Source organism: Anolis sagrei, chromosome X (assembly GCF_037176765.1).
Source record: "Anolis sagrei isolate rAnoSag1 chromosome X, rAnoSag1.mat, whole genome shotgun sequence".
Lineage (NCBI taxonomy): Eukaryota > Metazoa > Chordata > Lepidosauria > Squamata > Dactyloidae > Anolis > Anolis sagrei.
The window spans coordinates 9,845,678-9,873,519 of NC_090034.1; the positions used below are offsets into that span (position 1 = coordinate 9,845,678).

At 46.3% G+C, this 27,842-nt stretch overlaps 1 protein-coding gene across 4 annotated transcripts in view; it reads right to left on the bottom strand.

Moving 5' to 3' along the window:
• Window positions 1-1,087: 1,087 nt before the first annotated feature.
• The window catches only part of LOC132782154 (protein ELFN1), a 298,099-nt gene continuing 271,344 nt past the window's right edge, over window positions 1,088-27,842 (bottom strand). For all 4 annotated transcript variants that reach the window (XM_060786871.2, XM_060786872.2, XM_067473664.1 and 1 more), the window contains exon 4: window positions 1,088-4,960. In XM_060786871.2, the coding sequence (XP_060642854.2) occupies window positions 2,094-4,487 (2,394 nt within the window). In that variant the 5' untranslated portion in view covers window positions 4,488-4,960 and the 3' untranslated portion in view covers window positions 1,088-2,093. The remainder of the gene's footprint in view (window positions 4,961-27,842) is intronic.

Here is a 27,842-nt window from a genome sequence, read left to right on the forward strand (position 1 = left end):
GTGTGTTTGTTTTGCTCTGTTAGAATTGTGATACAATGGTTGCTGATGACACGATAAATAAATAAATACTATTTGCAGACCCAGGTGACAGGAAGGAGTGGCTGGCTTGAAAGGAGGAGATTGTGAACGGGGCTCTGGCAGCAGCAGCAGCCTCCTCAAGCCCAGGCAAGGAAGGAAGGATCCCTTTGCCCAGCATTGGGGAGTCTTCCTTCCTTACCTGTTCTGAAGGAGGCTGCTTACTGCCAGAGCCCGGTTTGCAGTCTCCTCCTTGCAACTCATCCCCCTGCTGCCAGGGCCTGCAAGGAAGGAAGGATACAATGTCAGACAAAGGGAGGCTGCGGACCAGATTTTCATTCTTGTGGACCACTGGCGGTCCACGGACCATCCCTGTTGCCTCGGCACTATAAGAGAGCTTGATGAGACTAGTCACTCTCATTGCCACATGGTTTTGAGGCAACGGTGTAGTAATGGTGAAGCCGTGGACCACATTTTTATTCTTGCAGGCCCCTGGTGATCAACGTACCACCCCTGTTTCCTTGGCACTATAAGAGGGATTCATGAAACCAGTCATTGTTACCACATGGTTTTGAGGCAATGGTGTAGTAATGGCGAGGCTCTGGACTATATTTTCATTTTTGTGGACCCCTGGTGGTCCATGGACCACAGGTTGGGAACCACTGGTTGGAGGGACATGAGAACAACAATGACTAGCATGTGTTGTGAGAGAGAAGCGATGGAAGAGGGAACCATCTCTAGGAGGAGTCTCCTTTTGCAAATGCTTGGGTCACAGCACTGAGAAGGCCTTCCTCCCCCATTGCCCCTTCCCCTTTTAACTCTGGAAGGCAGCATTCCCCTCGACCCTTGAATAACGAAATCAACTCTGGGTTTTGTTTCTCTTACAGAATGTGTCTTTTTTTTTCTCAGTGCACTTGGAATTGACCAGAACTGAAGTCACAAACATTCATTGAAAGCAAGAAACACCCCACCTGTCCACAGTGAATAACGGATCAAGACCCCCCCTCCCTTCCCCTCCCCTCCCCAAAAAACCCCTTCAAAGAAACAAAAAACTTCAAACCAAGCCCAGCGGTAGGTTTTTTTTTCTCTTTTTTTCTAAAATCCATGATTAAAACCTGGTACAAACAGGTGAATATATAGATATATTTCTTTTAGTAGATGTAATATTTTTTCCTTTCTCTTTCTCTCTCTCTCATTATACAGCAAACGTTTTGCAAATATAGAATTTCTCTTCTCTCTGTACAATTAGAACGGCATCCGCTTTACAATGCGAGATTGCGGCGGATCCTTCCGCCAAAGAAACAAAACCAAAGAAAAAAAGAACAAACCCTCATCAAAATTGCACAAATGGGGCTTCAGGCAATTAATAGTCTAAACTGGAAGACTCCATTTGCAAAAGGCCCAAAGGATATATTTTTTTATTATTATTTTTTAAAATCCTTCTGCTAACTCTTTTTTTTCCTGGTTTACCTCTTTGTTTTTTTTTGTTTAGTTTTCCTTTTTTTTGGTTACTGAAAGGAAGAAGAAGAAGACAAAACTGTACATAGAGTCCACAAGAACACAGAAGAAGGAGCCATGCGATGTGTTGGTGGTTTACTCCGTACTCCTTTGGTTTTCTGCCTGGCTCTCCCACACTTTTGGGTTCTCTCCCATTCTTTCTTTCCTTCCTTCCTTTCTTTTCTTCCTTCCTTTTTTATTCAATTTTCTGTGTTTTTTTTATAGAAAAAGAAACATAAACTCTCCCCCTTCCCCACATTTAAGTATTTGGGGGAAAGGGCTCCCCTGCTCTTCCAATTTGGTGCAGATTCCACAACGGTAAGACCAGCCTTTCCATACCTTTTCTTCCCCTTTGCTTCCTTCCTTCTTTCTTTCCTCATACTCCCTCCCCCATCTCTCTGATACATTATATAGAATAGCTGTAGATTCTCATAAGTTATTTCTTCGTTTTCCTTTTCGAAGAGAAGTCTGGGTTAAAAAGAAATAGCTGCTGCTGCTGATTTTTTTTCTTCCAATTATTATTATTATTATTCTGGTGTCTTTCGTTTGGTCCAAGGTTAAGTCACGAATAGGCCGAGGACTCAGGACTTGTGCTGGGCGGAAACCCCTTTCCAGTAGTCTAAGATGTCATGGAGATCCTCGTCTTTGGCAAACTGGACCTTTTTGCGCAGGGCGTGGCCGGCGGCCATGTACTCCTCCTCGTCTTTGTGCCGCTTGCGGTTCAGTTTAAAGCGCTCCCAGATGCTGTGGGAGGGTTTGCAGGTGTACTCGGGGCTGGAGCTGTAGCTCAGGTTGTGGTACTGGGGAGAAAGCTGAGAGTAGGCCAAGTCTCTTGGGCGGGGGCGGGTCAAGGGTTCCAAAATGGAAGGCTTGCGCCCACCCATCCCGCTCTCGTGCTGCTCCGCCTGGTGGGACCCTGGGTACGAGTGCCGGTGCTCGCTGTACTGCCGGATCTTCTCAGCCTCGGCCCGTAAGATAGCAGCCGCCGGTGTCACAGTGAGGATGGTATCAGCGGTCGGAGATGTCTTCTCGATATATTTGGCTTCTGATTTGTGGCCGGAGCCCTCGGAGCGGAAGGATCTGGGGCTGCGGACAGAGCCGCTGGAAGAAGTGCTGGAACGTTTTGGGGGGCCCTCCATGCTGTGGTGCCGCTGGAGCGGGTGGTTGTAGCTCTCCTTGTAGACGGGAGTGAGGAAGCTGTGTTTGCTGGGGATCTGTTCGGATAAGAGCACCAGCTGGGGTTCGGCAGTAGACACCGCCCCCGACTTCACCCCCTGGAAAGACGTGGATTCTGACTTCAAGGCATCGATGCAGTTGTTGATGATCTGGTTCACCTTGTCCACCTCTTTCGTGATGGTGGAGATCTCTGCCACAGAGCTTTGGCTGTCCGGTGGCATGGGGAGCTCGCAGTCCCTCCGTTCGGACTGCTCGCCTGTTCGTACTTCCATGTAGTTGCCCTTGGTAGCTTTGGGGGTCTCGCTGCTGTCGATCAGCTTGTACTGCTCAACCTCCCCCACAGATGGGAGGTAAGGGATGCGGGTCATGGTCTCCCCACCCAACATCTGGCCTTGGGACAGCTGAGAGATGCTGGTGGTCTCCATCTCTGGCCCATATTTCAGCTCAATGATGGTTTTCTTCATGTTGATGGCAGCTTGCTTGTGCTTCTCTTCCTGGTGGCGCTTCTTCCGGAGGCAATAGTACACCACACCCAAGACGATCACCATGCCGAACATGCAGCCCAGTATGGTCATGATGTAGTGAGTGGCAGTGGATGGGCTGGGTATTGGCTCTTCCCTGTTTTGCTTGTTGAGGTTGAGGGTGAGGCAAGTGTAGTTATACCGCCCGATTCGGTTGGAGGAGGTCACGCAGTAGGTGTAGTCTTCGTTGGGGCCCAGGTCGGTCAGCTCAATTTCCTCTTTCTTCTTCAAGAGCTTGGCAAGGATGTTGTAGCGACCGTTCTCGAACTGGGCCAGTGTGTACATCTTGCTGTAAGGAGCTGGGATCTGCACACTCAGCACAGCTGAGTTGTGAGTCACATGCTTGACTTTCATGGTCGGATACAAACCCGGGTCGATCACAGGTGTGTGGAGTGAGATTTGTGGTGTGGTGCCGTCGCCAGAGAAGCACTCTTCCTCAGGGCATGGGCTCTCCGGAAGAGCAGTGGTCACGGGGTTCTTGGGTAGGATAACAAAAGGCGGCATGGTGTAGGGGCCACCGGTGCAGAGAGAGGAGAGCATGCCCAGGGCGTTGCGATATCCGCTCCGCCCCTGGCCTAAAAGGTAGTAGCCGGAGTAGTCCGGCGGGGAGTCACACTGCATGCGGTCATAGGTACGGGTCATGTTGGTGAAGCCCTCAAGCCACTGAAGGAAGCCCAGGAGCTCGCAGGAGCAATAGAAAGGGTTGCTGTAGAGTTCACAGACCGAGAGCTTGGTCAAGCCCCTGAAGGTGTTGCTGTCCAGGCGCTGGATCCTATTCATGGACAGGTCAATGTTCACGATGTTGGGGCACTCTCCGAAGGCATTGGGGGTGACAGTCTCAATCAGGTTGGCCTGGAGGTAGAGGTACTCCAGCTTCCCCAGTCCCCGCAGGATCCCCTCCGTCAGGTTCCTCAAGCGGTTGTAGCCCAGCTGCAGCACCTGCAGGTTGTACTGTCCCGAAAAGGCACCGTCCTCGATGTACGAGATCTCGTTCTTGGTCAGGTTGAGGTATGTGAGGTTACTGAAGCGGCTGAGGGAGGAGAACTGCACGCTTTTGATCTTGTTGTCATTCAGCCGCAAGTCCAAGATGGTGCTGTTGATTTGCTGGGGGATGGACTCGTACGGGGGTTGGTTCTGGCTACAGATGGCCAGCCACACAAAGCCCTTCTCGCCCTCGATCAGCCAGCAGTCGGCCTGCACCTTGCCCACGTACAGGAGAGACATGGCCGCCATGCATGTGCACAGTGCTGATGTCACGGCCCAGCGATGGCCTGCCATTTGGAAGGGCCGCGCAGAGCTGGGGGGACTTGCCCTTTATCTGCCGGAAGGGGAACAGGAGGGAGGTTCCTTGGACGGCACAGCCCTGCCTTTGGCTAGTGTTTCGTGGAGAGCTTTGCCATTCTTGCCTTTCTCTCCATGGTTTCCAACCATGAAGGGAAGTGTCTGGTGAAGGAAGAGCTTCTCGCGTCTTGAGTCTTGGGCCAGGCACCACCAGCCAAAGCTTCAGCAAAACTCCTCCCGGGAAGTTGATTTTTCCTCCATCATATCCAGTTTTCTTTAAAGTCACTCTGGAGAAGGTGGGGCAGAAGTGTCGAAACTCAGGCGCGAGCTCTCCTCTCCTTCTCGGTGCCAGTCTGTCTTGTTTTCTTCTTGCTGCCGGACCCCATTCTGGTTTGGGGGTCCCGTTCCGTCATTCTTGTCCTCAGTTCCTCTACCTCTCCACGCCGTGTGTGCCAGGTTATTTGGGGCTCCTGTTGAAGCAAAGAAAGAAAATTAACATTTTGAGGCATTTTGTCAAAATGGGGAAAAAAAAGTTAAGAATGGCTTGGGGAAGCTAGATTTTGGACTACAACTCAAAATCCCACAGCAAGCTTGATCACTGGTCATGCTAACTGGGACGATCTGGGAAGCTGCATTTTTCTGTATTAAACTCTAAACTACTGTACTGTACCTTGTAGGTTTTGCAACCTAGGGAAGTAATGCTACCCCTCTATTCTGTTTTGGTTAGACCACATCTGGAATATTGTGTCCAATTCTGGGCACCACAATTCAAGAGAGATATTGACAAGCTGGAATGTGTCCAGAGGAGAGCGACTAAAATGATAAAAGGTCTGGAGAACAAGCCCTATGCGGAGCGGCTTAAGGAGCTGGGCATGTTTAGCCTGAAGAAGAGAAGGCTGAGAGGAGATATGATAGCCATGTATAAATATGTGAGAGGAAGCCACAGGGAGGAGGGAGCAAGCCTGTTTTCTGCTTCCCTGGAGACTAGGACGCGGAACAATGGCTTCAAACTACAAGAGAGGAGATTCCATCTGAACATGAGGAAGAACTTCCTGACTGTGAAAGCTGTTCAGCAGTGGAACTCTCTGCCCCGGAGTGTGGTGGAGGCTCCTTCTTTGGAAGCTTTTAAACAGAGGCTGGATGGCCATCTGTCAGGGGTGATTTGAATGCAATATTCCTGCTTCTTGGCAGGGGGTTGGACTGGATGACCCATGAGGTCTCTCTTCCAACTCTTTGATTCTATGATTCTATGATTCCACCTGGGGGTCAGGACCCGGGGGGTGCGTGCAAGGGGGTGTCATTTGGGTCACTGAAGACCATCAGAAAACATATTTTTCTGATGGTCTTAGGAACCCCTTTGGCAGAGAAGGCTGAAGATCCCTCCAACGATCCTCCTCTTCCTTTTTGGAGACCAATCTTCCCACCAATAGCCCACTGCTGTGATTGGCTGGCCTCTCAGCCAAGGGGAAGGCCATTTCTGAGACTCCAAGTGAGGAGGGGAGAGCAGGCGTGCTCGGCATGTGGCAGTGTGGTGCACATGTGTGGGTGAGGGAGAGCACACGAGGATGGAGGGAGGCTCATGGCAACAAGTCCCTTCAAGGCATGCGGGTTTTTTTTTTTTTGTCGTGTCAGGAGCGACTTGAGAAACTGCAAGTTGCTTCTGGTGTGAGAGAATTGGCCATGTGCAAGGACATTGCCCAGGGGACGCCCAGATGATTTGATGTTTTTATCATCCTTGTGGGAGGCTTTTCTCATGTCCCCGCATGAGAAGCTGGAGCTGATAGAGGGAGCTCATCCGCCTCTCCCCGGATTTGAACCTGCGACCTGTCAGTCTTCAGTCCTGCCGGCACAGGGGTTTAATGCGGGTACTGTGTAGGAAGTTTGACCCAATTTTATTGTTGGTGAGGTGCAGAATGCTCTTTGATTGTAGGTGAACTATAAATCCCCGCAACTACAACTCCCAAACATCAAGGTCTATCTTCTCCAAACTCCACCAATGTTCACATTTGGGCATATTGAGTATTTGTGTGAATTTTGGTCCAGATTTATCATTGTTTAAGTCCACAGTGCTCTCCTGATGTAGGTGAACTACAACTCCCAAACTCAAGGTCAATGCCCACCAAACCCTTTCAGTATTTTCTGTAGGTCATGGGAGTTCGGTGTGCCAAGACTGGTTAAATTCCATCGTTGGCAGAGTCCAGAATGCTCTTTGATTTTAGGTGAACTATAAATCCCAGCAACTACAACACCCAGATGACAAAATCAACCCACAACTGCACCAGTATTCAAATTTGAGTGTATGAGGTATTTGTGCCAAATTTGGTCAATTGAATTAAAATGCAGCCTGCATATCAGATATTACATTATGATTAATAACAGTAGCAAGATTACATTTATGAAGTAGCAATGGAAATAATTAGATGGTTGGGGGTCACCACAACATGAGGAACTGTATTAAGGGGTCACAGCATTAAGAAGGTTGAGAGCCACTGGCTTAGAGTGTGTGAGGTACTAATTCCAATTGTCTAAAATCACTCAGTTATTGTCAATCATAGAGTTCCTTTAAATTAAACAGTTTGACTCAAAGTGGTGGTCTATGGATCTGTGCCAGGACTTAAGCTGCTGGCCGCTGGTTTGGAGCAAGTTTCCAGGAAACTCTGGCTGAGATCCTGTGGATGCAAGCAGCTCTCTATCAGCCCAATTGTGGCCAACTGCTGGTAGGCAATAACAGCAAGGCACCTTCCTGGCATTTGGCCACAATTGAGATGCTGCAAACCAGAGGAAAACTACACCATTATTGCTTGCTTATTAGTTTTTCCCAATGGGAGTCCCATCTGTCAGGCCTATCCATTTTCAATTAGGAGTGAATATTTTGCTAGTCATGGAAATTCTGTGTGCCAGGTTTGGTTCAATTCCTTCATTGGTGGGGTTCAGGATGCTCTTTGGTTTTAGGTGAACTATAAATCCCAGCAAGTACAACTCTCAAATGACAAGGTCTATTTTCCCCAAACTCCACCAATGTTCACATTTAGGCATATTGAGTATCTGTGTGAGGTTTGATCCAGATCTATCATTGTTTGAGTCCTCAGTGCTCTCTGGATGTAAGTGAACTGCAACTCCCAAACTCAAGGTCAACGCCCACCAAACCCTTCCAGTATTTTCTCTTAGTCATGAGTTCTGTGTACCAGGTTTGGAGTTCAGAATGCTCTTTGATTGTAGATGAACTATAAATCCCAGCAAGTACAACTCCCAAATGACAAGGTCTATTTTCCCTAAACTCCACCAATGTTCACATTTGGGCATATTGAGTATCCATGTGAAGTTTGGTTGAAATCTATCATTGTTTTGAGTCCACAGTGCTCTCTAGATGTAGGTGAACTACAACTCCCAAACTCAAGGTCAATACCCACCAAACCCTTCCATTATTTTTTCTTAGTCATAGGAGATCTTTATGCCACCAAAGATAGTTCAATTCCATCTTTGGTGGAGTTCAGAATGCTCTTTGATTGTAGGTGAACTATAAATCCCAGCAAGTACAACTCCCAAATGACAAGGTCTATTTTTCCCAAACTCCACCAATGTTCAAATTTGGGCATATTGAGTATCCATGAGAAGTTTGATCCAGATCTATCATTGTTTGAGTCCCCAGTGCTCTCTGGATGTAGGTGAACTACAACTCCCAAACTCAATGTCAATACCCCCCAAATGCTTCCAGTATTTTCTCTTGTTCATGGGAGTTCCGTGTGCCAAGTTTGGTTCAGTTCCATCATGGGTGGAGTTCAGAATATTCTTTGATTGTAGGTGAACTATAAATCCCAGCAAGTACAACTCCCAAATGACAAGGTCTATTTTCCCCAAACTCCACCAATGTTCACATTTGGCCATATTGAGTATCCATGTTTTGCGTCCATAGTGCTCTCTAGATATAGGTGAACTACAACTCCCAAACTCAAGGTCAATACCCCCCAAACCCTTCCAGTATTTTCCAGTATTTTCTGTTGGTCATAGGAGTTCTGTATGCCACCAAAGATGGTTCAATTCCATCTTTGGTGGAGTTCAGAATGCACTTTGATTGTCAGTGAACTATAAATCCCAGCAAGTACAACTCCCAAATGACAAGGTCTATTTCCCCCAAACTCCACCAATGTTCACATTTGGCCATATTGAGTATCCACGTGAAGTTTGGTTGAGATCTATCATTGTTTTGAGTCCACAGTGCTCTCTAGATGTAGGTGAACTACAACTCCCAAACTCACGGTCAATACCCCCAAATGCTTCCAGTATTTTCTGTTGGTCATGGGAGTTCTGTGTGCCAAGTTTAGTTCAATCCAATCATTGGTGGAGTTCGGAAAGCTCTTTGATTGTAGGTGAACTCTAAATCCAAGCAACTACAACTCCCAAATGACAAATTCAAACCCCAACACCACCAGTATTCCAATTTGCAGTCCTGTGGCTTTGTCTCCATAGCAAACCCCACTGTTTTTCGCCACCTGCACTGTGCCTCCTTCCAGGTTGTCGTTCCCTCGGAGAGTCTCCTTCCCCGTCACCCAGGTCAGTTTATCAATAAATGAGGGAGCTGCCTTTTTACAAAAAGAGAGCAATGACAGTGCAACGGCGATCCATTACGGATGATAAATGTTTAATCATGCAAAGAGATGGGTGAGGAAGGGGGAGATTTGGCTCGCAGGCACCAAACGTTAAAATGAGCCAAGGCTATTCGTTACTTGTAAAATAATCAAAGGAGACATCTCTAAGATGGCATGGCAAACATTTATTAATGATGAAGCCTCCACTAAATGGCTGCAACGTCCACTTTGGAGATGTCAGGTGCGGAAAGGATGTTCCTAGGCAGGCATCCGCTCACGTCTCTATCTCCCGCTCACGTTAGGCATGCTCCTGGCATGGTCTCCACACACTTGCAAGGCATCGTCTCCAGCTTAGAATTGCCGCAGAGTAGAAAAGAGCCCTCTAGGTCTACGCCTGGATTAATTTCCAGTTCAGAATTCCTTTTTGGGAGGCGGACATGGGATAGCGAAGTTCTACATGTGTCGTATGGGATTTACGAGGGTTGAATGAAAAGTAATGCCTCCACCTTCGTAACTCCTCAACAGATGGCAGTACTGATATGCGGCAGGTACTGGCTTGTTCAGTAGACTCTCCTCTACAGTTCCATTTTGGCAGGAAGCCTTAGCATTGAATGGCTGTGTTGTTAAAGTGCGAAGTATGGAACCCTGAGCAGATGGTCGGTCAATGCGACTTAAGCAACGTGGTCATTGAATTTTTGACAGCAGAAGGTGTCACCTCAGCATCTTTAAACTTACTTGCCCAACAACGCACATAGAATCATAGAATCATAGAATCAAAAAGTTGGAAGAGACCTCATGGGCCATCTAGTCCAACCCCATTCTGCCAAGAAGCAGGAATATTGCATTCAAATCACCCCTGACAGATGGCCATCCAGCCTCTGTTTAAAAGCTTCCAAAGAAGGAGCCTCCACCACACTCCGGGGCAGAGAGTTCCACTGCTGAATGGCTCTCACAGTCAGGAAGTTCTTCCTCATGTTCAGATGGAATCTCCTCTCTTGTAGTTTGAAGCCATTGTTCCGCGGCCTTGTCTCCAGGGAAGCAGAAAACAAGCTTGCTCCCTCCTCCCTGTGGCTTCCTCTCACATATTTATACATGGCTATCATATCCCCTCTCAGCCTTCTCTTCTTCAGGCTAAACATGCCCAGCTCCTTAAGCCGCTCCTCATAGGGCTTGTTCTCCAGACCCTTGATCATTTTAGTGGCCCTCCTCTGGACACATTCCAGCTTGTCAATATCTCTCTTGAATTGTGGTGCCCAGAATTGGACACAATATTCCAGATGTGGTCTAACCAAAACAGAATAGAGGGGTAGCATTACTTCCCACAGTACTCACATGAACACAATCAACATAAACAGCTTGCATTCTCCAATTAATCTCCTTTGGGGTGACACCTTCTGCTGTCAAGAATTCGAGCACAATTCCAAGTGCTGGTCTTGACCTATAAAACCCTATACGGCTCTGGTCCAGCGTACCTGTCCGGACGTATCTCTTTCTACGTCCCACCTTGGAGCTTAAGATCTTCTGGGGAGGCCCTGCTCTCAGCCCCACCTTTGTCTCAAACATGTTTGGAGGGGATGAGGGACAGGGCCTTCTCAGTGGTAGTCCCCCGCCTGTGGAATTCGCTTCCCGGGGAAATTAGGTCATCGCCATCTCTCCTCACCTATAGAAAGAAGGTCAAAACATGGTTGTGGGACCAGGCCTTCGGGGAATCAGGTTAAAGGACAATTGATAATGTTTGACTATGGCTTGGAAGTGGATTTGGATAAGTTTATGTGGAGTAATCATTAGTATATGGCTAGATAAATAGCCACCAGACTGACAATAGCTAAATGGATTGTGTAAGCATACTGTTTTAATCTTTATTTATTAATGTTCATGTTTTTAATTGTTATATTTGCTATTTTGTATTTTATGATGTGGCATTTAATTATTGGCAATTGGAAGCCACCCTGAATCCCCCTAGGGGTTGGGAGGGGCAGGGTAAAAATGTTTGAAATAAATAAATAAATAAATTCAATGACTGCACGTTGCTTAAGTCGCATTGACCGACCATCTGCTCAGGGTTCCATACTTCACACTTTAACAACACAACCATTCAATGCTAAGGCTTCCTGCCAAAATGGAACTGTAGAGGAGAGTCTACTGAACAAGCCAATACCTGCCGCATATCAGCACTGCCATCTGTTGAGAAGTTATGAAGGTGGAGGCATTACTTTTCATTCAACCCTTGTACAAGCCTTCTCTTCCGCAACTTCTCCAAGCTCCGTTCACCAAGGCCAATTTCTCTGGCTCTATTGACTATTCACACCTTGGGAATTCATCTTCTATGGTCCTCAGGAAATGGGAGAGGTGGACCCATAGCCAGCTTTGGGGAGCAAAAAAAGCCAACGGGATTTTGGCCTACATCACTAGGTGTCTAGTGTCTAGCTCCAGGGAAGTTCGTGCTACCCCTCTATTCTGCCTTGGTTAGACCACACCTGGAATACTGTGTCCAGTTCTGGGCACCGCAATTGAAGGGAGATGTTGACAAGCTGGAATGTGTCCAGAGAAGGGCAACTCAGATGATCAAGGGTCTAGAGAAGAAGCCCTATGAGGAGGAGCTGGGCATGTTTAGCCTGAAGAAGAGAAGGCTGAGAGGAGACATGATAGCCATGTATAAATATGTGAGAGGGAGGAGGGAGCAAGCTTGTTTTCTGCTTCCCTGGAGACTGGAGACTAGGACGCAATGGAACAATGGCTTCAAACTACAAGAAAGGAGATTCCATTTGAACATGAGGAAGAACTTCCTGACTGTGAGAGCCGTTCGGCAGAGAGCCTAGAGTTGGAAGAGACCTTGTTTGGCCATCCAGTCCAACCCCCTGCCAAGAAGTAGGAAAATCGCATTCAAAGCAGCCCCAGCAGATGGCCATCTAGCCTCTGCTTAAAAGCATCCAAAGAAGGAGCCTCCACCACACTCCGGGGCAGAGTGTTCCACTGCCAAACAGCTCTTACAGTTAGGAAGTTCTTCCTAATGTTCAGGTTGTTGCTCAGCCATGAAGACCCATTGGATGACCTTCGACAAATCATTTCCCCATGGTCTCAGGGGAATACAATGGCAATTTCTAGCCTAATCCTGCCAAGAGGTCCTCGTAAGTCAGAAGTGACCAGAAAGAACACAACAAGGACGTTAACCTTTGGTCACCATGCTAACAAGGACATAGAACACCACCTGCCTGGTTTCTACACCTATTTAATCCTTTTTCTGGCATGGTGATGGTTATGTTGTCCAAGAAATCCAAACAGAACCAGACCTTTGATCTCAGGAGATGAGTTGCCTGCCCAAACTTTGACTATGAGCATTGGAACAGGTCGGAGCATTCCCAAGACAAAGCCGTCCCAAACCGAGATTGCTGTCACCGATTCTCTCTGGAGAAATGGAGTTTTGCCATTAATAATCAAACGCTAAAAGGGTAACATCTGTTTTGGACAAACTGTAATGAGATTTAAACCCCAGGTGGAAGGGGGAAAAAACGCAGTAATAAACGACTTGCTCAATGTCTAAATACTTTTAATTTTTTGCTTGGCAGAAACAGCTCTACATTTTTATGATGTTGTTGTTTTTATTAGTTTACCTTGGGCCCTGTTTGTTGTTCCTTTTTGTTGTTGCTGCTGATGCTCCTTCTGCTCTTTAATGATTGCTATTAATTTCCAAAGTGGCAGATGGAAGCAAAGCCTGACCTGGTGCCATTTTCAAGGAGAGCGGTGGATTTGGGAAGATGTGCAAAACAGAATGTTTGCTGTGAGGGACGTTTCCTTTGCAAGTCATTTGTTTTCACAGATCTCACTTTGCTTTTTGCACAGAAAATAATAACACCCTGTGTTCCCTATGCAGGGCTCTATGGGACTAGGGTGCATCTACACCGTAGAATGAATCCTGTTTGATACCACTAAAGAACTTTATTTTTGTTATGGAAACCTTGTTTTTGAAAATAGTACAACCCTGTTATTTTACTACCAAAAAAAAGCCTCCTAAAGAAGAGATAACATCGGTCTGTGTGTCTTTGTTATTTGTATCACTTTGGGCTACTGGTGCTGGGTCATGCTGCTGCTAATAAATTAGGTAAAGGTTAGGTAAAGGTTTTCGTGTCTGACTCTGGGGGTTGGTGCTCATCTCCATTTCTAAGCTGAAGAGCCGGTGTTATCTGTAGACACCTCCAAGGTCATGTGGCTAGCATGGAGTGCCATTACCTTCCCGCCCGAGTGGTACTGATTGATCTACTCACATTTACATGTTGCTAATAAATTACTCTGCTATATATTTATGAGGAGGGTCTATTGTTAACAAGCCTACTCGCCCAAAACCAACTCCTGCCCTAACTTTGTCACATCACAAAGATCCATCCATAGGTCTCATGCTTTGGCCTGGAAACTCCAGAGACAACCGTAGAATCTGTATTTTGGTGCACCGGACTGGGTGGTGCTTCATAGCATGGAAACAATTGGCAAGCATCCTTTTTGGAACAAAAAATCATCAAATATCTTATGTTGGGGGATTGTGAGAATTGTAATCCCCAAAAAAGATTTTGCGGCAAAAGTATGATAGCTGGGACCCTACGCTGGTTGCGCACTTCAGGTCAGAATTCACGAAGGGAACACATGCACAAGACAGCACAGTGAGTGACTGACGCAGCTGCGAGGGAGGGAGGAGGAGGGGGTCTATGGTTCACACGTCCTGCCCTCCTGGAGCCCTGGCTCCTCCACTATCAGAAAGCAGGTAGAGGAAAGCACAAGAAGAGGGGAAGGGGGTGGGGATCTGGTTCCTGCCTCTCTGTTCGCACTATGGCAGTGGTTCTCAACCTTCCTAATGCCATGACCCTTAATACAGTTCCTTATGTTGTGGTGACCCCCAACTATAATATTGTTTTTGTTGTTACTTGATATCTGTCATTTTACTACTGTTATAAATCGTAATGTAAATATCTGATATGCAGGATGTATTTTCATTCACTGGACTAAGTTGAGCACAAATACCCAATACACCCAAATGTGAATGCTAGTGGGGTTGGAAAAGGATTGATTTTGTAATTTGGGTGCTGTGGTTGTTGGGATTTATAGTTCACCTATAATCTGAACTCCACCAGCGATGGATTTGAACCAAACTTGGCACACAGAACTCCCATGACCAACAGAAAACACTGGAAGGGTTTGGTGCACATTGACCTTGAGTTTGGGAGTTGTAGTTCACCTGCATCCAGAGGAGCGCTGTGGATTCACACAATGATGGATCTGGACCAAACTTAGCACGAATCCTCAATATGCCCAAATGTGGACTCTGTCGGAGTCTGGGGAAAATAGATCTTGACATTTGGGAGTTGTAGTTGTTGGGATTTATAGTTCACCTACAATCAAAGAGCATTCTGAACTCTACCAACAACAGAATTGGGTCAGACTTCCCACATGGAATCCCCATGACCAACAGAAATACTATGTTTTCTGATGGTCTTTGGCGACCCCTTTGACACCCCCTCATGATCCCCTCAGGGGTCCCGACCCTCAGGTTGAGAAACAGTGCTTGTAAAAACCTTCCCTGGCTGCCAGCACACTTTCTACTCTTCGAAGAAAGCAGCCCAAGCAGCTGGGAGCAGTCCAAGCAGACTTCCCTTCATAAATTCTGACGTGCATTGCTCAACCCACGTACGAGTTCCAGCTATGCATAGGGTCCCAGCTATCATACTTTTGCTGATTTTGTTTTCCTGAATGCAAGCTAGTAATATTTAAGACCCAAATGAGTAACCATCTCTTTTGGGAATGTTCTTCCTCAAACAAGCATGGCCTTGATGCCATCTAGTAACATTAAAGAGCCAAAGGAGTAAACCTCTTTTTTAGAAGAGTCCCTAAACCTGTCTCTCATGGACCATTCCAAAAAGAACACTGCATCCCACGGGACGGAAAGCTCCTAGGTTTTCCCACTCCCATCACTTTTATTAATGGAGCAATTTGAGTGCTGCGTTCTTCTGCCATGGATGGCAGATTGCATCCAGCAAAGCAGGCCCTTCCTCCGATTGGGCAGCTCAGCGGCGGAGGTTTCCTCCATTTGCCAAGGAGCACGTAACTGTGATGATACCAGAGACTCGCTGCCAGCTTTGGGAGGGGAGGGCATGCGGGGGAGAGAAAAGGCAACATCTCAGGTGATGTCGATAATCGCTTTTAATCTCCTGCTCAAAATAGCCCAAAGTCAAGTAAAGGAGGGATTAGGTGGCCTAAGCCACTGTTGTCAGTGTGTAACAGACTTAGTCTTCCTACAAACAGGGAGAGGAGGTGAAATATACCTCCGAAGCCATGGATAGTTTCCCTGTTGCTCAGCCCTACCAATGGAGCAATTTGGCCATCCCTTCTATGGGGCCTTTTGTGCCCTCAGATCCAGAATTAGGGTACTTTGCATTAGACATTGCACAAAATATGACTAAATTTGTATCATAAAGAAGAAAGTGAAGGAGAGAAAAATAGGAATGTGGCATCACTTTAAGACAAAGTGGCTTTTCTTTCAGTATGAGCTTTCGTGGATATGAACCCACTTCGAAGAAATACAACTCCGTCTTATAAGTGATGCCACATTTCTATTTTTCTCCTAACACAACTATCACAGGTGGCTTCAAAGTCTGAATTTTATCTGGCTGAGTTTTTGCCATTTCTCCATCTTTATTACCCAAAATCATGTTGCTTAAAACAAGCTTTTCCCATCAATGATGGGTCTCATCTCTAACCTATGTGACTCCAAGCCCAGTTTGAGAAATCCTTTCCTGAGTAATTAAAATGAACCCTGGTCGGCTTTCGCGGTGAACTCTACGCATTCCTGAGCTGCAGTGGGCCCTGTCTGCCTCTAGAGATGCTCTGGGTCCAGCCTCTTGCGCTTCCTGACATAAAAGGTCAAAGGAGCAACAGCTGAGAATAGAGAACAGATCTATATTACATCTACAACCGGATCTGGAGGAATACAGCAGCCCCATTCCTCCCTTAGATCCTAGTTGGACCAAAACATATCATAGAATCATAGAATCAAAGAGTTGGAAGAGACCTCATGGGCCATCCAGTCCAACCCCATTCTGCCAAGAAGCAGGAATATTGCATTCAAATCACCCCTGACAAATGGCCATCCAGCCTCTGCTTAAAAGCTTCCAAAGAAGGAGCCTCCACCACACTCCGGGGTAGAGAGTTCCACTGCTGAACGGCTCTCACAGTCAGGAAGTTCTTCCTAATGTTCAGATGGAATCTCCTCTCTTGTAGTTTGAAGCCATTGTTCCGCGTCCTAGTCTCCAGGGAAGCAGAAAACAAGCTTGCTCCCTCCTCCCTGTGGCTTCCTTTCACATATTTATACATGACTATCATATCTCCTCTGTGCCTTCTCTTCTTCAGGCTAAACATGTCCAGCTCCTTAAGCCGCTCCTCATAGGGCTTGTTCTCTAGAGCCTTGATCATTTTAGTCACCCTTCTCTGGACACATTCCAGCTTGTCAATTAATGAATCCTGTTCATGTCCGTACAAGCACAGGCTTCCTGTACTATATTTGTTGGCCCCTTTTTAAAGGGAAGGGCTCAGCATTCAGAGTAAACCCAAGAAGGCTGTCTTGATAAAACCAAAACAATAAACCCCACAACAAGGAAGCAGAGGGCGAATGTCAACTTGCTGCCCACTGGGCTCTGAGTTGCTCCCAGCTGGGAACGTTTCTCTGCTCTGCGGGAGGAGAAGCGGGTGATGGATGCCTTGCCAAAAGGCAAATGCTTGTTGCATTGACCTTTCTGGAAGGCGGGGCAGAGCTGTGTCTTTGGGAAGCCAAACCCACACCCTCCGGTGGCCGCACTTTGCAGTTTCAACATTTGGATATAGAGGAAGGGTTTCCTCCTCCTTTTCTTTCCTAACCCATCTCCATCAATCCAGAGCTTTGTGGAGCTTTCTTCTCCACTGGTTCTTTCTCCTTCTAATTTGATTTTGCACAAGACGGAAACAGGGACTTTGTGAAGAACAGGCTGAAACCACAACTTGGAAAAATAAATTCCTTTATTTGGATTTGTACACCTCCTAGAATTCTCCAATGGCCATTCTAGGAGATTCTGAGAAGAATCGGTTCTCTGCATCTGATGGACTTAGGGAAACAGGACTCTTGCTAATGTGAAAAACTATAAATGAAAATGGTACTTGTTACCAGACACAAAAAAAGCCCGACTGCTCATTGGAGGGAAGGATAGTAGAGGCCAAGATGAAGTACTTTGGCCACATCATGAGAAGAAAGGAAAGCTTAGAGAAGACAATGATGCTGGGGAAAATGGAAGGGAAAAGGAAGAGGCGCCAACCAAGAGCAAGATGGATCGATGGGATCCTTGAAGTGACTGGATTGACCTTGAAGGCGCTGGGGGTGGTGACGGCTGACAGGGAGCTCTGGCCTGGGATGGTCCATGAGGTCACGAAGAGTCGGAAATGACTGAACGAATGAACAACAAAACCAGAGAGAATACTAGTAGGGTTTTCCATATGTCTTAGACTTCTCCTACCTGACTATTGGCCAGGTCAGCTAGGACTTCACATCTGTATGACCAAAGTTTGCGAACTACTAGTCTAGAGATCCCTGGAACAGTATTAGAGAATCATAGAATCCTAGAGTTTGAAGAGACCTTATGGGCCATCCAGTCCAACCCCATTCTGCCAAGAAGCAGGAAAATCGCATTCAAAGCATCCCCAACAGATGGCCATCCAGCCTCTGCTTAAAAGCCTCCAAAGAAGGGCCTCTACCCAGAGGTGGCCATAGGTAATTTTCAACGGTAAGCAAACAGTATTTTAGAGACACCCCCCCCCCCCAACGAATCACTGATATATATTTTCTGTTCGGCGTGGGAGTTCTGTGTGCCATATTTGGTTCAATTCCATCATTGGTGGAGTTCAGAATGCTCCTTGATTGTAGGTGAACTATACATCCCAGTAACGACAACTCGCATGTGTCAATGTCTATTTCCCCCCCAAGAGCGCCTCAAGAGCGCCCCAGGGCAAAATCAACTATACTGCATATGCTTACTTTGCATAATGGGTTGAGCTGCCCCTGCGTCCACCACACTCTGGGGTAGAGAGTTCCACTGCTGAACAGCTCTCTCACACAATCAGGAAGTTCTTCCTCATGTTCAGGTGGACTCTCCTTTCTTTCCTGTAGGTTGAAGCCATTGCTCCATTGCATCCTAGTCAGAAAACAAGCTTGCTCCCTCCCTCCCTATGACTTCCCCTCACATCTTGATCCATGGCCCATATCATGTCTCCTCTCCGCCTTCTCTTCTGCAGGCTAAACATTCTGAACTCCACCAACAATAGAATTGGGCAAAATTTCCCATAGAGAACCCCCATGACGAACAAAAATACTGTGTTTTCTGATTTATTTATTTATTATGTCAGGGGCAACTAGACCATTGTATTACATTTCCAGCAGAACAAAACAGATTTAAAAAAACACAAAGTTTGCAAACTTGGTAGTTGATTAAATGTCCTTTGACCAGTATCTGGCCACTTGGAGTGCCTATGGTGTTGCCGCAAGGAGGTCTTTTCTGATGCTCTTTGGCAACCCCTCTGACATCCCCTTGTGACCCCCTCCCCAGGTGTTCTGACCCCCATGTTGAGAAATGCTGAACTGGGACAAGGCTGCTTTTCCATGGCTGAGCCATGATTCGAACCCTGCTTCCCCAGAGCTTAACCCTTCAGCCAAACTAGCTCTTAAAACAGGGCTCTCTTAATATCCCTAACAGGAATGTTTCCCTTGACTCCCTCTTAGGTTGAGAGAATGCAACTTACCGAAGACTAACCGTTAGGTTTCCATGTCCAATTGGGGATTTGAACTAGTAGTTCCAATAGTTCAGACTTGGACTAATCCATCATTAAAAAAGAGAAAGGTTATCAAAGGCTTTCATGGCTGGAATCACTGGGTTGTTGTAGGTTTTTCAGGCTATATGGCCATGGTCTAGAGGCATTCTCCCCTGACATTTTGCCTGCATCTATGGCAAGCATCCTCAGAGGTAGTGAGGTCTGTTGGAACTAGGAAAAAGGGTTTATATATCTGTGGAATGACCAGGGTGAGACAAAGGACTCTTGTCTGCTGGAGCTAGGTGTGAATGTTTCAACTGACCACCTTGATTAGCATACAACCCTTTTTCCTAGTTCCAACAAACCTCACTACCTCTGAGGATTTTTTTTTTTGTCGTGTCAGGAGTGACTCCTCTGAGGATGCTTGCCATAGATGCAGGCGAAACGTCAGGAGAGAATGCCTCTAGACCATGGCCATACAGCCCAAAAAAACCTACAACAACCCAAGAGAAAGGTTTTCCGCTGACATTAAGTCCAGTTGTGTCCGACTCTGGAGTGGTGGTGCTCATATCCATTTCTAAGCTGAAGAGCTGGCGTTGTCCATAGATACCTCCAAGGTCATCACTGCATGGCTGGCATGACTGCATGGAGCTCCATTACCTTCCCACTGGAGCGGTACCTATTAATCTACTCATATTTGTATGTTTTCGAACTGCTAGGTTGGCAGAAGCTGGGGCTGACAGTGAAAGCTCATGCCACTCCCCGGATTTGGTCAAAAAGCTCCGCAGCTCAGTGGTTTAGCCCACCGCACCACCAGGGTCTCTCAATCCATCATTAATATAATCAATATTACCATTCTAATGCAAATTTCCATAGAATGTTAGGGTTCAAGGATACTGAAGGTTGTGTTTGCCTTTAAGTTGTTCAAAAATAACTAAGCATGGAAGTGTTAAAAAAACCAGCAATCCTTGCAGCCAGACAGCTGATTCTGGCGCCATCCATTATAGCTCCAGGCAGTCGAAATGGCTGTCGTCTTCCCACCCACACTCAGGAGCCATCCCATTAAAAACCTATCGGTCCTGCACATCCATACAGCGCAGCAATTGGGAGGGTGTTGCGAGTCTGCTGGGTAAAATGAGTCCCTTCTCTTATTTTTGAACCGTGCGCGAGAAACGAATGAGAAACATCACTGAGCAGGAAGATGAATTAAACTCCACTTGATGCAGAGCCGGCGGGGTTCGGCCCAGCTGGGGACCGGGAATTGGCAAATGGAGGTGAGGAGTCAAGGCTCCATAAAACAAAAGCCCTGGACCCCTGAGATGGAAGTCAGCCTCCTCCGGGGAAAGAGGGAGGAGAGCTCTTCCGTGGGAAATGGGCGTCCAACAGGTCTCAGCGGGGCGGTGGGTGCACAGAGCGGAAGCACCGGTGTTTAAGATTTGGAGCACAACCTCCGAAATGCACGCATACCCAGCCCAAGAGACGTGTTGGCAATGAGGCCTCCATTCTGGACAAGCAAATGGAGTTTTCAAGGGCAACCATAACAGGCTTCCGGCTACCAGATGTATAGGCCAACAAAGAGGAACAAGGAGACTTTAGGGCAGCATTTCTCAACCTGGGGGCCTGAATTAGAGACTCAACTGTGGGTTTTCCTTGACAAGACCTGTTTAAAGACAAATCCCATTGCCTTTTTCCTCTGAGGCTGAGAGAGTGTGACTTGGCCAAAGGCGGCCTATAGGTTTCATGGCCAACATGATGTGTATTGCATTGATACCTCTCTTTCCAAAGCTACGTTTCTCAACCTGGGGTTCGGGACCCCTGGGGGGGGGTCACGAGGGGGTGTCAGAGGGATCACCAAAGACCATCAGAAAACGCAATACTTTCTGTTGGTCATGGGGGTTCTGTGTGCGAAGTTTGGCCCAATTCTATCATTGGTAGGGTTCAGAATGCTCTTTGATTGCAGGTGAACTGTAAATCCCAGCAAATACAACTCTCAAATGTCAAGGTCTGTTTCCCCCAAACTCCACCAGTGTTCACATTTGGGCATATTGAGTATTCGTGCCAAGTTTGGTCCTGATCCATCATTGTTTGAGTCCACAGTGCTCTCTGGATGTAGGTGAACTACAACTCCCAAACTCAAGGTCAGTGCCCAACAAACCCTTCCAATATTTTCTATTGGTCATGGGAGTGCTGTGTGCCAAGGTGGAGCTCAGAATGCTCTTTGATTGTAGGCCAACTATAAATCCCAACAACTCTAACTCCCAAACAATGAAATCAACCCCCCCCCCATCCCCACCAGTATTCCCATTTGGGTGTATTGGGTATTTGTGCCTAATTTGGTCCAGTGAATGTTAATACATCCTGCATATCGAATATTTGCACGATGATTCATAACAGTAGCAAAATCACAGTCATGAAATAGCAACAAAAATAATTGTATGGTTGGGGGTCTCCACAACATGAGGAACCGTATTAAGGGGTCGCGGCATTAGCAAGGTTGAGAACCACTGGGCTTGGGCATGAAACAATGGATTCAAACTTAGAGATTCCACCTGAATCATATGAGTGTGGTGGAGGCTCCTTCTTTGGAAGCTTTTAAACAGAGGCTGGATGGCCATCTGTCAGGGGTGATTTGAATGCAATATTCCTGCTTCTTGGCAGGGGGTTGGACTGGATGGCCCATGAGGTCTCTTCCAACTCTTTGATTCTATGATTCTATGACCTGTTCAATAGTAAAATATTATGCCTTGGATTTTGGGCCAAACTTCCCACACAGAACCCCCATGGCCGTCTTCTGTTCTGCATGCTTTTAAACAGAAGCTGGGTGGCCATCTGTCAGGAGAGCTTCTATTGTGTTTTGCTGCAGATTGGAGTTGTACTGGATAGTCTGGCGGGGGGGAGGGGGTCTCTTCTAACTTCAAGGATCTAACATATGTTTTGCCCTCCATTTCTGGGACTGTCCTCCAAAATAAGAGGGGAAAGCAGCATGTACTTTGCCTCCAAGTACAGTTGAGGTCAGCTACCATGGACAGCTCTCTACTCACCGAAACCTTTTAACTTTCCTGGGCTTGCTTCCCTCTCTTTCCCTCCTTCTTGCTGCATTTGAGTTTGCTTGGTGCTGACAGCTCATCCGTCTTGCGAACTTTGCAAATAACAGTGATTTAATGGCTGGGAGCTAAAGTTAGATCTGTTCTGGCTTGAAATGGAGAGCCACCGGGTAGGGCTGAAGGTAATTAAAATGTTCAGGTTCTTTACAGCAAAGGACTGACCGACGAGGGTTCATGCCTCCCAAATCGAGATCAGGTGCTCTCTGCCTTGAACTGGCTTCAGGGGCAAAACTAGTCATGTCTGAATTAGGGTGAACCTAAGGAGACTCAACAGTGGGTTTTTTTTCTTGGCAAGACCTAGTCAAAGGCATGTGCGTTTGCCTTCTTCCTTTGAGGGTGAGAGAGTGTGACTTGCCCAAAGGCAGTCTATGGGTTTCATTGCCGGCATGATGTGTAATACATCTCTTCCCAAAGCTACACTTCTTCTGTTAGCCTAGTGTTTCTCACCTGGGGGTTGGGATTGCGGGGGGGGGGGGGGGGGTCACAAGGGGGTGTCAAAGGGGTCAAAGACCATCAGAGAAAACAGTATTTTCTGTTGGTCATGGGGATTCTCTGTGGGAAGTTGGCCCAATTCTATCATTGGTGAGGTTCAAAATGCTTTTTGTTTGTAGGTGAACTAGAAATCCCAGCAACTCCAACTCCCAAATGTCAAGGTCTATTTTCCCCAAACTCCATCAGTGTTCACATTTGGGCATATTGAGTATTTGTGCCTAGTTTCGTCCAGATCCATCATTGTTTGAGTTCATGATCCTTTCTGCAGTTAGGTGAACTACAACTCCCAAACTCAAGGTCAATGCCCATCAAACACTTCCTGAATTTTCTGTTGGTCATGGGAGTTCTGTGTGCCAAGTTTGGCCCAATTCTATCATTGGTGGGGTTCAGGATGCTTTTTGGTTTGTAAGTGAACTAGAAATCCCAGCAACTGCAACTCCCAAATATCAAGGTCTATTTTCCCCAAATTCCACTAGTGTTCAAATTTGGGCATATTGAGTATTTGTGCCTAGTTTCATCTAGATCCATCATTGTTTGTGTCCACAGTGCTCTGTGGATGTTGGTGAACTACAATTCTCAAACTCAAGGTCAATGCTCACCAAATTCTTCCAGTATTTTCTGTTGGTCATGGGAGTTCTGAGTGCCAAGTTTGGCCCAATTCTATCATTGGTGGGGTTCAGAATGTTTTTTGATTGTAGCTGAACTAGAAATCCCAGCAACTCCAACTCCCAAATGTCAAGGTCTATTTTCCCCAAACTCCATCAGTGTTCACATTTGGGCATATTGAGTATTTGTGCCTAGTTTCGTCCAGATCCATCATTGTTTGAGTTCATGATCCTTTCTGCAGTTAGGTGAACTACAACTCCCAAACTCAAGGTCAATGCCCATCAAACACTTCCTAAATTTTCTGTTGGTCATGGGAGTTCTGTGTGCCAAGTTTGGCCCAATTCTATCATTGGTGGGGTTCAGGATGCTTTTTGGTTTGTAAGTGAACTAGAAATCCCAGCAACTGCAACTCCCAAATATCAAGGTCTATTTTCCCCAAATTCCACTAGTGTTCAAATTTGGGCATATTGAGTATTTGTGCCTAGTTTCATCTAGATCCATCATTGTTTGTGTCCACAGTGCTCTGTGGATGTTGGTGAACTACAATTCTCAAACTCAAGGTCAATGCTCACTCAATTCTTCCAGTATTTTCTGTTGGTCATGGGAGTTCTGAATGCCAAGTTTGGCCCAATTCTATCATTGGTGAGGTTCAGAATGCCTTTTGATTGTAGGTGAACTAGAAATCTCTGCAATTACAACTCCCAAATGTCAAGGTCTATTTTCCCCAAACTCCATCAGTGTTCACACTTGGGCATATTGAGTATTTGTGCCTAGTTTCATCTAGATCCATCATTGTTTGTGTCCACAGTGCTCTCTGGATGTAGGTGAACTACAACTCCCAAACTCAAGGTCAATGCCCATCAAACCCGTCCTGTATTTGCTGTTGGTCATGGGAGTTCTGAGTGCCAAGTTTGGCCCAATTCTATCATTGATGGGGTTCAGAATGTTTTTTGATTGTAGGTGAACTAGAAATCCCAGCAACTCCAACTCCCAAATGTCAAGGTCTATTTTCCCCAAATCCACACTTGGGCATATTGAGTATTTGTGCCTAGTTTCATCCAGATCCATCATTGTTTGAGTCCATGATTCTTTCTGGAGGTAGGTGAACTAAAACTCCCAAATTCAAGGTCAATGCCCATCAAACCCTTCCTGTATTTGCTGTTGGTCATGGGAGTTCTGAGTGCCAGGTTTGGCCCAATTCTATCATTGGTGAGGTTCAGGATGCTTTTTGGTTTGTAAGTGAACTAGAAATCCCAGCAACTGCAACTCCCAAATATCAAGGTCTATTTTCCCCAAATTCCACTAGTGTTCAAATTTGGGCATATTGAGTATTTGTGCCTAGTTTCATCTAGATCCATTATTGTTTGTGTCCACAGTGCTCTGTGGATGTTGGTGAACTACAATTCTCAAACTCAAGGTCAATGCCCATCAAACACTTCCTGAATTTTCTGTTGGTCATGGGAGTTCTGTGTGCCACGTTTGGCCCAATTCTATCATAGGTGGGGTCCAGAATGCTTTTTGGTTTGTAAGTGAACTAGAAATCCCAGCAACTGCAACTCCCAAATATCAATGTCTATTTTCCCCAAATTCCACTAGTGTTCAAATTTGGACATTTTGAGTATTTGTGCCTAGTTTCATCTAGATCCATCATTGTTTGTGTCCACAGTGCTCTCTGGATGTTGGTGAACTACAATTCCCAAACTCAAGGTCATAGGGATGAGGGAGCAAGCTCAATTTCTGCTGCCCTGGAGACTAGGACGCAATGGAACAATGGCTTCAAACTACAAGAATGGAGATTCCACCTGAAGATGAGGAAGAACTTCTTGACTGTGAGAACTGTTCAACAGTGGAACTCTCTGCCCCAGAGTGTGGTGAAGGCTCCTTCTTTGGAGGCTTTTAGGCAGAGGCTGGATGGCCATCTGTTGGAGGTGCTTTGAATGCGATTTCCCTGCTTCTTGGTAGAATGGGGTTGGACTGGATGTCCCAAGAGGTCTCTTCCAACTCTACGATTCTATGACAGGAAATAAGTTGGGTTGTTGTAGGTTTTTCCGGGCTATATGGCCATGTTCTAATGGCATTTTCTCCTGACGTTTTGCCTGTATCTATGGCAAGCATCCTCAGAGGTAGTGAAGTCTCACTACCTCTGAGGATGCTTACCATAGATGCAGGTGAAACATCAGGAGAAAATGCCTCTAGAACATGGCCATATAGCCCGGAAAAACCTACAACAACCCAGTGATTCCGGCCATGAAAGCCTTCGACAATACAGGAAATAAGTTTCCACCTGAATATTAGGAAGAACTTCCTGACTGTAAAAAGAGCTGTTCATCATTAGAACTCTCTGCCTCAGAGCTTGGTGGAAGTTCCTTCTATTGATGGCTGGATGGCCATCTCATGGGAGTGCTTTGATTGTGGTTTTCCTGCATGAAGGCAGAAGGTGGTTGGACTAGATGACTCATGTGGTCTCTTCCAACTCTACAATTCTATGAAGATTGCCATCACCTTCCTCTTTGGTGGAGTGTGACTTCTCCAGTGGGTTTCCACAACCGAGTGAGGACTCGAGCCCTGCTCTCCTGGTCCAGCCCTTAAAACACGACACTGTGTTCAGCATGGAAATCTATCAACTCGCAAAACTTCTTCTTTCCTAATACAGCCATTTGGGGTCCCTTGTTAGAGAGGAAAATCACAAATCTTGTTAATTTATAAAAGAGCTGTTTGGGTAAGCACCGAAATTGAGTTCATTTTGTCACATTAACTCTCCCGCTTTGGGCTGTTGTTAATGAAATAAAGATCTATGGCGGTTCCAGCCTTTTAAACTTCTCTCCCAGTTGGATTTGCATAATGGGACCCGCCATCCCAGGAAATGGATCTGTCTGAGAAATTCCTTCTGACCCTCAATCATCCAAACCTACTCGAGGGAGTGTCCCCCCTCTTTTTTGTGGCTAAATACAAAATATTATTGGACAGGAATGGAGGGTAGGGAGAAAAAGGCAGTTAATCTTAAGTGGCTGTCCAATTTTTGGGTAAAGAAGAAGAACACGGCAGAAAAGTCATAGTTATTGGGACAATGGCTACTCCTGGATAAGCATTCATTCCGCTTCTGGTCACCAAGCAAAGTCATCCCTTGCTATACATATACTCAAAGAAATTTAGGTAATATCCTCCCCATAGTAGAAGGAAATAAATATTACAAAATATGTCTGCCCCCCCCCCCACCCCCTAATTCTGAATTTCTAAAATGCTACAGAGAAATTTGTATTGTAAAGAATAGCACATTATGTTTTCCTTTGAAAAATGGTTTTCATAGAATCCTAGAGTTGGAAGAGACCTCATGGGCCATCCAGTCCAACCCCATTCTGCCAAGAAGCAGGAAAATTGCATTCAAATCACCTCTGACAGATGGCCATCCAGCCTCTGTTTAAAAGCTTCCAAAGAAGGAGCCTCCACCACACTCCAGGGCAGAGAGTTCCACTGCTGAACGGCTCTCACAGTCAGGAAGTTCTTCCTCATGTTCAGATGGAATCTCCTCTCTTGTAGTTTGAAGCCATTGTTCAGAGTCCTAGGGCAGCAGAAAACAAGCTTGCTCCCTCCTCCCTGTGGCTTCCTCTCACATATTTATACATGGCTATCATATCTCCTCTCAGCCTTCTCTTCTTCAGGCTAAACATGCCCAGCTCCAGGTTCTTGTGGGTCTTTTCGGGCTATAGGGCCATGTTCTAGAGGCATTTCTCCTGACGTTTCGCCTGCATCTATGGCAAGCATCCTCAGAGGTAGTGAACCTCACTACCTCTGAAGATGCTTGCCATAGATGCAGGCGAAACGTCAGGAGAAATGCCTCTAGAACATGGCCCTATAGCCCGAAAAAACCCACAAGAACCTAGTGATTCCAGCCATGAAAGCCTTCGACAATACAATACCCAGGTCCTTTAGCCGCTCCTCATAGGGCTTGTTCTCCAGACCCTTGATCATTTTAGTCGCCCTCCTCTGGACACATTCCAGCTTGTCAATATCTCTCTTCAATTGTGGTGCCCAGAATTGGACACAATATTCCAGGTGTGGTCTAACCAAAACAGAATAGAGGGGTAGCATTACTTCCCTGGACTTAGACACTATGCTCCTCTTGATGCAGACCAAAATCTCATTGGCTTTTTTTGCCACCACATCACATTGTTGGCTCATGTTTAACTTGTTGTCCACGAGGACTCCAAGATCTTTTTCACACATACTGCTCTTGAGGCAGGCCTCATCCCCCATTCTGTATCTTTGCATTTCGTTTTTTCTGCCTAAGTAGAGTATCTTGCATTTGTCCCTGTTGAACTTCATTTTGTTATGCACATACAAAAGCATCAACTCAGATTCAATCATACCGTGGTCCTCTAACTGTGGCAGTAAATTGCTGTAAACATGGCCAAGCTGCAAACATTAGGAATAAAATAAGTGCCAGCTGCAGTAATGGAGAAGGGGGGGGGGGGGGGCTGGGATAATGCAAGATGTGCAACTACTATGAAGGAGAACTAGTGACTAAACATTCTCAAAGGCTTGATTGAAGAGCCACATCTTAAAGTCTCTATGGAAGGAAGACAGTGTGGGAGCCTGTCTCATTTCTCTGGGGAGAGAGATCCAAAACTGTGGGGCCACCACCGAGAAAGCCCTCTCTCTCGTCCCCACAAACCACTTGTGATGGTGGTGGACCGAGAGGAGGGCCTTGCCAGCAGATCTTAGTCTGCTTTGATTTTTTTTATCTCCTAAAT